This window comes from Vicia villosa, unplaced genomic scaffold, assembly GCF_029867415.1.
Source record: "Vicia villosa cultivar HV-30 ecotype Madison, WI unplaced genomic scaffold, Vvil1.0 ctg.002557F_1_1, whole genome shotgun sequence".
Classification (NCBI taxonomy): Eukaryota; Viridiplantae; Streptophyta; class Magnoliopsida; order Fabales; family Fabaceae; genus Vicia; species Vicia villosa.
The window spans coordinates 136,498-148,118 of NW_026705968.1; the positions used below are offsets into that span (position 1 = coordinate 136,498).

The window sequence follows — 11,621 nt, forward strand, 5'->3', positions numbered from 1 at the left end:
ATGATAATGACTTTATATTTACTTTTGGTTTAGGGCATTTCATCTTGCCAACTATACTTATCGGAACCGAATTATCGACTAGTTGGCAAGGGAAAAGTGCACAACACTTCGGGAGATTTACTTCACCACAGACCGCTCCCGGATGGACACCTGAAAGTATCGGTGGATGTTGTATTAGATCGTGATGCGATTCTACCGGTACCTGACATGGTCTCAGAGACGACATTGCTGCGAGATGCAATAGGATCGTTTGTTGCATGGCCCTCGGAGCTCATTACCATTAGTGATGAGGTAAATTGAAAACGATTATGAATCATTTAGTTTTCGAATGTCAATTCTAAACCGTTTATTAATTATGTTTTACATTTTATTTTTAGACTGCTCCTATAAAACCCGCAATTAAGGGTAAAGGGATTTTACAGGAGGAGGAGTCTGTTGCATCGCTAAAAGAGGTACATTTAAAGTGTTAATATATAATCTGAATCAAAATATGCATGATTTTATATTTTACCTAACTTATATGATTTTTAGGCATCCGCTCGGGAGTCACAACAAGTGACGCAGCAGGTTCGTAGCGTACCACCCAGTGGTCCTCCGAAGCAAGCGGCAAGAAAAGGCGGTGCTTTTGTGCCTCGATACCGGGCGACACTCGCAACAATGGTTGATATGTCCGATATGAAGGATGGTGCTTTACAGGAAATCGATATGGATGAAAGTGTCTTCGGTATTGAGTTCAAGTCACATATTACAATTGACGACTTGCAAGAGATTTTTGACCAGGATCAACTAGGCGTCAGTAATATGCAATCATACATCCGGTAATATTCACTCATCCGATATATTATTTAATTAGTCCCACAATATAATTTATTTACACTTTTCAATAAAAAGAATCTAATGTTTATTATGTTTTTATTTAAGGTTGTTGTATGACAGAGTGTTGCGCGGGACTGCATTGTCTAACAGATTCCGGTTCGTGTCTTCCGCCCATTGCAGCGGAATGGAAATTGTTTCGGATCCGGAATCTGTTAGACAGCGCTTAGTCGATAGATTCATGTCCACCGGCAATACAGAATGTCTGCATCTTTGGGCGTATAATACCCGACCAGTAGGGTTAGTTTCTCATTCTTTATTCATCTAATCTCTGTTTCTTTAGTGTATAGCAATATTTTCATATAACCTATTGTTTTAATTTATAGAGCACACTGGTTGCTGCTTGCTATCAACCCGATAAGGGAAGTCGTGTATTATCTGAATTCGGTAAAGGGTGAATGGACCAATTATCCGGCCATGAAGGAAATCGTTGATTTGTAAGTGGGATCGTTCTAAATATATATTCGTGTATATTTATATATTTACTTATTTGTGGGATTGATCTAAACATATGCTTTTATATATTTGTTAATTAGATCAATACAAGTATTCCGTAGTCAACGGGACGCACAGGTATCCCGGACTAAATCAAACAACATCACCTGGATCGAAGTGCAGGTACATTACTTTTCACAAATTTGCTTATAATATTTATGCTACTTGGTAAAACAAGACAACTTATATAGAATCTTATTTGTTTTTCTATGTAGTGTCCGATACAGCGTAACAGTTCAGACTGCGGATACTTTGTATTGAGGTTTATGAAAGAAATCATTCAGGCGAATCAATTAGAGATTCCTCCCACGGTATAAAGTTATAACTTAAGATAATTTCATATAATTTATTACATTTACCTAAATATATTATTCATATTATGTTTTTGTTTTATAGTACCTTGACGAATTCCGTGCTGCTGGGTACTCGAAGCTAAAGTTAGAAGAAATCAAAGAGGAATTGTGTCAATTTTATATTAAGCAATTTTTCATGCAGATTTGAACTATAATATTGTTGATTTTGTAATGATGTATATATATAATTTTGTAATGATGTATATATATAATTTTGGATATTATAATGGTATATATTAGTATATATATTGTCTTACTGATGGCTGAAATAATATAGTCGAAAATATATTACAGGTCGAAAATATATTACAGGTCGAAAATATTACAGGTCGAAAACATTACAGGTCGACTGGGAGGATTAAATTATAGGCTGCACATAAAAATACCTCATTTAGCAACTACAGCGCTTCTAAAAAGCGCTCTTAAAGGTCCACATACTAGAGCGCTTCTTAGTAAAAGCGCTGGCAAAGACCAGTAAAAAAGCAAAAAAAACTAAAAAATTACGCAGCATACAAAAGCGCTTTGGGAAAAGCGCTCTGGTAGGCCCCCCTATGAGAGCGCTTTGTCTGGAAAAAGCGCTCTCATAGGGGGGCCTACCAGAGCGCTTTTCCAAAAGCGCTTTTGTATGCTGCGTAATTTTTTAATTTTTTTTGCTTTTTTACTGGTCTTTGCCAGCGCTTTTACTAAGAAGCGCTCTTAAAGGGGGGTCTACCAGAGCGCTTTTTCCAGGAAAGCGCTCTTATAGGGGGTCCTACCAGAGCGCTTTTTCCAGGAAAGCGCTCTTAAAGGGGGGGTCTACCAGAGCGCTTTTAAAAGCGCTTTCGTAGCCTACGCCAGCGCTGGCTTTGGCAGCGCTTTAAAGCGCTGTTAAAGGCCAAAAAAAGCGCTGTGAAAGCCCTTCCGTGTTGTAGTGTTGAATTATTGTAGAATTATGGATTAAGGGCCATTGGGCCGGATGGTGAGGTTAGTAGTATGGGGGTGCTAAGTGAGTAAGCCCATTACTAACTATTTTATGTTTTCATAAAATAAGGGAAATAAGGAATTGGGAGAAAGGAAAAAGGAACGTGAAAAGCAGAGCAGAAGAGACGAGAGATTGGGAAGCTGATACGTGAAGAGGAACAAAGAGGGAGAAGACCAATCAAGAATTTGGCTAAGGTAAGGGGTGATTACTCTAATTATGTAGTATTATGATTTTGATGATGATAGGATTGAATTAAGGGATTAGAATCTCTATTTGGGATGTTAGGTTTTGTGAAATACCAACACTAACATGTATGATTTGATGAATTGACTGCAATTGATGATGTAGTATTGTTACATGGTGTTATGGTATGTTGTTTGTGTATTAGAATCATGTATTTGGAGTATTTTGATGTTATTGATGATCAATTTCGTAATGGTATGCGTTGGTATGTGTTTGGGATGCATAAAAGCCTTAAAAATCATGTTTTTCAGCTTCTGGGTTCGTGGGAACCAGTTCCCTTGTGGGAGGAACCGGGTTCCACTGTGTTAGAACGTTAAAAATGGCATTTTTGGGTCCAGGAACCGGTTCCCATGTGGGACGAACCGGGTTCCAGTACAAATTCCAGCAGCACGTTTTGAAAACTGTTCTAACTTTAAAAGCTTCTAATTTTCAAACCGTAAGTCTGTTTTAGACGCCGTTTTGGACGTTGTTCCTTAAATTGAATGCTCTACCATATGGAATAAAGAAAATAATAATAACTTGATTTTATTTTGAAAAGTATCGTTTTCTTCAAATGTGGTTTATTCTTGTTTTGCATAGTTGATGAGGTGCAATGAATTGTTGTTTGCATGATTGAATATGTGCAATGATGTGTGTTGTTATAATGTGATTGCTTCTGCTTGTTATGCAAATGGATGTTGTTCGTGGTAAATATGGTTATCATGTGCTTTGATGAATGATGATGTAGATGGATGTTATTCATGGTACATGTTGTTATCATGTGTTTTGATGAATGATGATGATTGATTTGTTTTGAATGATGCTTGTACATGTACATACTTGTTGTGACGTTATTGGTAAGATGTGATAAAGCGATGTTAAGCATCGGATTGATGATGATATAAGTATGTGACATGTGTGCATTCATTCATAAATCATTTGCATTGGAAGGCTAATTCCCATTGTGCGGAGATTAGCAGGCAGTCATCGTGTGCCCATGTGGGGTGTGAGCGATGAGGAAGTAGTCGTGTGCCCATGTGGGGTGTGAGCGACTAGAGGGCAGTATCAAAGAGAGAAGTCCTGTGAATGTGATTCACGAATTTTGGTACCACATGCATAAGAGTCTGCATGGTCTTTGTATAAATTGTGACATGTCAGGATGAAATCCGGTGTTATGATTGTGTTGTGTTAGTGGTGCATACTATTGATTTGTGCTTGTGATTGGTATGAATTGATTAATCTGAATATGTTAAGTAGGGTGGATAATTGCTTATGAAATTCTATATCTGATGATTTATAATGCTATTTAATTATGATGTAGTCTCACCCTTACTTTGATGATTTCAGATTGAAGTAGCGGTTTAAGCGATCGGTGAGGATGACTCGTAGAGTTTATCCGGTTATGTGGAGTTGTGTTGGTCATGCTCTGATCTTGTAACACTGGGGGTCGATAGTCTTAGAGTTACTTGATATACGTTGTTGCCATTATTGGTTATGGATTATGTATTGTTGATTTGTTTGGATATGTTTCTTAACGTTGTTAAAATGAGTGTCTGCTGTGCTAAACACAGGTTTTGATATTTGGTTTAATTCTAATAAAGCATGGAAAACGACTTGATATTTTGTTTATTTTATTAATTGTAGCATCCTTGCTGTATATTTACTCTGATTTATTTATATTTTTGCGGGGTTTAGAAGGGTGTTACAAAAAGTCAAGCCAAATGATCCTGATTGGATATCTGTCAACTGGTGGATACAAAGTGTTCGATCACTTGACCAAGCAAGTTGTGATTAATAGAGATGTGATCATAGACTAGCTGAAGGAGTGGGATTATAGTGACAATGTCAAGAAGGATTCACCGAGGACCTACATGATGAACCACCTAGTGAAGCTGATAGAGGAATTCAACCAAAGAAGGCATAATTCAAGCATTTATAAGTAGACCTCAAAGGACAAGAAACATACCTTCAAGGTTACAGGAATATGTGATATAAAATCCACCACTGTAACTGAGACATTGGAGGACTCAAAGATGATGCAAGAAATGAATGGGGAACTGAAATCCTTAGAGGTAAAAAAAAACCTGGTCATTAGTCAAATTTCCAAAAGGGGAGAAGGAAATTTATGTGAAGTGGGTGTACAAAGTGATTTTGAATCCAAAAGGAGAAGTAACCAGACACAAAGCAAGACTTGTAGCTAAAGGATTTCTTTGGAGATAAGGAATCTACTTTGATGAAGTTTTTGCATCAGTTGCTAAGATCAAAATAATTAGATTGGTTGTTGGCATAACAAACATAAACAACAGGTTCATGTGTCAGATAGATGTGAAAAGTTCATTTCTAAATGGCCCCTTAGATGAAGAAGTTTATGTTGCACAACTAGTTGGTTTTGTGAAGAAAGGCCGAGAAAGAAAGGTAAACATGTTGCATAAAATCATGTATGGACTTAAACAAGCACCAAGAGCTTGGAATAAAAAGATATATGGTTTTATAAGGGAGAAGAAACTTGTAAAATGCACAACCGAGCATGGTGTATATGTTAGAAGAAGCATGAGTTAACAGGAAGCTGCTAAAAGGAGATCAAAGACTTCAAAAGCGACCTGAGCAAGGAGTTCAAAATGTCTGACTTGGGAAACATTTCATAATTCCTTAGTATCAAATTCTATACGAGTAGCAGAGGCTTGATGATACACCAAAGAAGATATGCGAGTGAGATTCTCAAAATATTTGAGATGGAGGATTTCAATGCAACTTTGGCACCTGCTGAACCAAGACTGAAATTAATGAGGGACTCAAATGAAGATAATGTCGATCCAACACAATATAGAAGACTTGTTGGATCATTAAGATACCATTGTTATATAAGGCGTAATCTAGCATATAGTGTGGGTATGGTGAGTAGATTCATGCAAAAGTCAAACGTATCTCATCTTGCAGCCACAAAGAGGATACTAAGGTATCTTAAAGGAACACTAGACCATGTCATTTTGTTTTCTGTAGCAGATGAAGGAAAGGAATGCAAACTAGTGTGATACGTAAACTCAAGTTGATGTTGTGATGTTGAGGATAGAAAATCCACATCTGGTTATGTGTTTATGCTAGGTGGTGCACCAATTGCTTGGAGCTCAAGAAAAGAACTAGTTGTAGCTTTGTCGTCATGCGAGGTTGAGTACATAGCTATCTCTTTTTGAAAATGTCAAGCAACACGGATGATGAATCTGATCGAAGAGATTGTAGGAGAAAATCATGGAGCAATGACCTTGAAGATTGATAATATGTATGCTATCAGTTTGGCCAAGAATCCGAGAACACATGGAAGAAGTAAACACATTGAGATGAGGTTCCTTTATCTTAGAGAGAAAGTAACAAATGGGAAGCTGAACTTGAAACACTGCACAATGAATTAGGTGGTGTGTTAAATATGTAATTCTTTGTGTTAAGCATGCTTGTAAATTCGACAGATTCGAAGTAGTATGTAGGTTGTAGAGTAGAATTTAGTTCATAGAAAATGAAAATGTATGTACTTGACATGAGGTCTAACACATCTTGTAGTAGTCAAGTTGTGTATATTCAGCTGAAAGTCAAATACAACAAGTAGAAGATGTGTGTATTCGACAGAGAGTCAAATATAGTTCATCAAAGTTAGTAAGACATGTAGTTACTTAGTTTGAGACTTCTTGATGTACAAGTAATCTCATTATAAATATGAGGTACATATTGTTTGTAATAAGAAGAAATAGAGAGGATTCACAGAAGTGAACATAGACAGAGAGAAACTCTGTATTCAGTAGAATCAATAAGCATCATCTCCTCCTATTTTGTCAATACCCTAATTTCATTTTCTCTTTCAAATCATCTCCTCTCTTCAAATCATTGTGAGAGGGAATCGTCTTGCAACCAATATGTGGTTGAGTCACTCGAGTGGAGAGTGAAGAACGAGAATCTTAAATCAATCAAGAAAGTGATTGAATCTTATTTCGTCAAGAACTGTTCCAACATATATCCACACATCACATTCAAAAAGAGTGTTAGACGTGAGAAATGTGTTTTAGGAAAATTTCAAGTCCGAGTAACATTATTCGTCTTACAAATTGATTTTGTAAGAATGAGTTAGGTTAGGCTCTAATAAAAATATATATAATAAAAATATATATAAAGATGACATATATTTGTGAAAAAAAGGATGAAAGGTTGTCATAAGTATATTCATCCCATTTTCTAATTTTATTGTTTTATTTTTGGAAATCAGAAACATAAGGGTCATTTTGCTTCATTATTTTCAATTTTTCTTTGTTATCTTTGATATGTCTAGATTATTACTATCCATATTCATACACTTATAACTCATATATTAACCATTGTAGTTCACATATTTTTAAGTTATCGCTATTTAAGTTTACAACATATACCATAGACATGATAAAAAAATATTTCAGTTACATTTAAAACTCAACATATTATTACAGAAAATATAAAAAAAATATTTCAGTTATATTTGAAACTCATAACATTCCGTGGCAGAGCCACCATATAATCATTGCACCCCCTCAACAGTTACAATTTATACCAATTGTTTTATGACTGTTTTAAAAATTCGACCGAATCGGCCGGTTAGACCGAGAATCAGAGGGGTAATCGATCTGATCTGATTGTTGGATAAGATATGCTATTGAACAGGTGAGAACTGGCTAAAATCGGTGAATCGACGGTTGAAATATGTGAAATTATGATATATTTTGAAATTTTAAAATTTTGTAGGTGTTGTGATAGGTTTTAGAGACTGGGTCATCCAATTTGACCGATTTAATAAATATGTAGTATTGCAATAGAGACTGGTTTATTCAATTGAATTATCCGGTTTAATTTGATTTAGTCATGCGGTTCGATTAGTAATCTAATAGTTCAACCGATAAATCAGTGATCCAATACTCTCACCAGTTTAATGACTGATTTTTAAAAGACTGGTTTTACCATATAATATACTCCACCCGCTCAAAGTTTTGTCTTGCCCCAAATGTTGCATATGCTCTCTTATCTAGGGGTGATCGTATCCGAACCAATCCAAAAGCAAAACCGCAAATCGAACCAATCCAAACCGAAACCGCAAAAAATCGCATTTGGTTTGGATGATTTTGGATGATTTTTGGACTGAACCGCGCGGTTCGGTTTGGTTTGCGGTTTGTATTTCACAAAACCGAACCAAACCGAACCAAACCGCATGTTTAACTTAAGTTTTGAATATTAATAGTTAATTTATTATCTTTCCAAATCTAATTGCATAAAGCCACACCTCACGTTTTGAATTTTAAGAATTAATTTATTAACTTAAGTTTTGGCATAATCAACTTAGTTTTTGTATTTTATTGAGCTACATATATATGTAATTGTCTACTGTCTAATATATGTATTTCATTTATAATATATTTTTAGTTCTCTACTGTTCTTATAATATAATTTCTTTTGTATGGTATAATATCATATATTATATTGGCATTGAATTCTTTCTTTTTTCCTTTTATTTCAGTACATTTTTATTTTATAGTGTAAACCGCAATCAACCGAACCGATCCTAACCGCATTGGTTTGGTTTGGTTTGGATTGGATGACTTATTAAAAATCAACCGAACCAAACCGAACCGCATGCATTTTTATCTCGCGGTTAGGATGACTTTTATGCTCAAAACCGAACCAAACCGCACCGCGAACACCCCTACTCTTATCGCATAGCGACAATTCCATAGCATTACAGCTTGAGAGTAGCACTAATTATAAAATCAAACAAATCTAGAGTATATATTTATTATGCTCTCTCATTATAGAGTCACACTTCTGATAAATTATGGGGGTGGTACTAATTTGAGGGTAGTAAGTCAAACAAACTGGAATAGAACCTCCACATCAACACAAGATGAAACTTAAAAATGCTTAAAAACAAGATTGCTTTTGGAAATCCCTTTTCATTCATATTGTTCCATTTTCTAAAAAATGCTTAAAAATTTAACTAAGGATTAGCAAAAATAATTTTAATTGATTAAGTAATTAGTTAATAACTAAATATTTATTTAGAGGGTTAATCAAATTTTTTTGATTTTTTAAACTTTATAAAGCATACTACCTTAAACCTCAAGTCACCTTGAGAAAACTCCCTTATTTGAAGGAACGACAAATTATTATCGTAAATCTTTCTTTACGAATCATTTGATACGAGAGTTGGTTCAAGTCACAAGACTGATAAATCAATTATACTTACAGACTTATCACCTCAACCTATTATGAGGTTACATAATCATCAAGACTATCATCACCTTTACTGAGAAACATTCTTAAAGAGAATACATTAATCACATCCATTAAACACACCATAAACGAACATACATACTTTAATCACAGAGATCATCAAACATATGACAAGACCTTCTCTTGTATACTTGAGGTATTGATTTTTATAACTAATAAAAATATTATTTTGTATATCTAGTGTGCTTGTATACTCTATTTACTATAATTAACAAAAGTGTTTTAATCTTAAAATATTATATTACTATTAAAATCAATTCAACTAATTATTATTATTATTATTAATTTTTAAAAATTACACATAATTGAAATATAAAATTTTATATAAAAGGGAATGATAAATAAAGTTCTCATTTATTTCATAAACAAGAGCTACTCTACAAAGTGTAGCAGCACATATGGATCCCGTGCTATAAGTATATTATGAGTGTTATATGTGTGGATCTCATTAATTAGTGTTACTAAAGAGACTTTTTAATCATGGTTTTCATCTCCTGAATTTCAGCGTACAAAACAACGTTAGATAGACAATCACCATCAAGAAACGAAAGCTATGGGACAAAGAAGAATGACCCTGCTAAGTTTGTTAACCATTCATTACAGTACAGAGACAGCTTGATGCATTTTCTCCTTCAAATTCCCTCATTCGAGTGTCATTCATAACTTATTGTTTTTCCTTCAAAACAGAACAAAAACTAATGTCATTTTCATTCGGTGTCTTTGGACAGACCAAACTGTTCAACCATTTTCAGACCATAATTGCTACATTTGTCACTTTTGATATCATAATTGATACATTCTGTCACTTTGAATTGCGTTCTACAGATGTATCTGGGAACTGTATTTTTCTCATTCAAATAAACCCATATTATACTTTTGGTTTATACGTACAAGTCAAATTATCTGCAGCACAATACACCAAAAGAATCCCTGATTTTATGATACTCACTCAATATATATCATATCAAATATATCATTTTAAATAGATATGATTCTGGAAAACGTTTCTCATATTTTATATTATTGATCATATGTTAGTTCTAAACACAAAATGATAAATAAGAATGCTGGGTAAAAGGAACTATCATTCGGGGTATATATATATATATATATATATATATATATATATATATATATATATATATATATATATATATATATATATATATATATATATATATATATATATATATATATATATATATATATATATATATATATGGCATATCATATGAGAATGCTTTTTTATATGAGAATGTGAGAATGAATTTGAACCATTAGATTTTAAAATAAATGGTGGAGATTATGTGTGAATCTTTTTTTATCTCTCTTCAATCTTTTATTTTAATGATGGAGGAGAGAGAAAAAAAATCCACACATAATCTCCACCATTAATTTTAAAATCCAATGGTTCAGATTCATTCTCACATTCTCATATAAAAAAGGCATTCTCATATGATATGCCATATATATATATATATATATATATATATATATATATATATATATATATATATATATATATATATATATATATATATATATATATATATATATATATATATATATATATATATATATATATATATGAGATCAAATTAGTCTTGAAAAGTTACACCACGAGTTATACTTGGTCGTAACTTTATTTCGAATAAATATGTTTTAAAATCAACGGTTGAATTTAAACATAATAGCATATAGATCATTATACCTATAAAATTTGAAATTAATCTATAATAATTTACTATACCATCAAAATATCTAAAAATTAATATTAAAATGAACTTTCATGAAAGCTTATATGAAAGCATGCTCAATTAATCTTTCAGATTTTTTAGGAGTAGAAGAAATATCTAATATATTATGAGAAAAGGGATGATGTATTGACAGTTGTAAAAAAATTTTATACTGTCAATCAATGAGGATCATGTAAAATACCAAGTGATATTGTAAATTTTAAAATATTTTTATAATTTGGCATTTTAAAATATTCTATTTTAATATATGTGTAATTCTTTTTTTAATGAACAGTGTACTACCATTAAACTCATATATTATATATTTAAAAATTTTGATAAAATTAAAAAACGTACCAAATTTTCAAAAAATTTGATAAAAGCTGAAATTGCATTTTTAATAATCCAATAAAAATGCGTATTTTTTTATGTGAATCAATATAAAACTATTGAATTTTTTAATAAGCTTACAATTTTTTTTACAAATTTATTGATTCTTTGAATTTTTATTTTTAAACTAGAGCTCTTAAAAATGAATAAATAATAACAAAGGTAATTTTTGACATTATTAAAAGAAAGGGACGTTAAGTGCAAGTGAGAGGGTGCCAATAGATTTGTGGGAGAAAAGTAATTTACAAAGAGAATAATATAACCCAACCCATTGTTTAGAACCTTCTGGATCGA

General features: G+C 32.8%; 1 protein-coding gene across 1 annotated transcript; it reads left to right on the plus strand.

The window, feature by feature from the left end:
• The first annotated feature begins 487 nt into the window (after positions 1–487).
• Positions 488–1,946, plus strand: LOC131639210 (uncharacterized). The gene is made up of 6 exons (XM_058909711.1): positions 488–818; positions 922–1,113; positions 1,200–1,310; positions 1,410–1,491; positions 1,584–1,679; positions 1,765–1,946. Exons 1-6 carry the CDS (start codon positions 658–660, stop codon positions 1,867–1,869), a joined length of 747 nt encoding a protein of 248 aa, XP_058765694.1. The 5' UTR covers positions 488–657; the 3' UTR covers positions 1,870–1,946.
• Positions 1,947–11,621: the final 9,675 nt, after the last annotated feature.

What these genes read in the sequence shown, in the direction of transcription:
- LOC131639210 (XM_058909711.1), top strand. Translation starts at nt 658, where the DNA reads ATGGTTGATATGTCCGATATGAAGGATGGTGCTTTACAGGAAATCGAT. An exon ending in TATAATACCCGACCAGTAGG is followed by an intron (nt 1,114 to 1,199) that starts GTTAGTTTCTCA and finishes TTTAATTTATAG; the next exon opens with AGCACACTGGTTGCTGCTTG. An exon ending in TCACCTGGATCGAAGTGCAG is followed by an intron (nt 1,492 to 1,583) that starts GTACATTACTTT and finishes TTTTCTATGTAG; the next exon opens with TGTCCGATACAGCGTAACAG.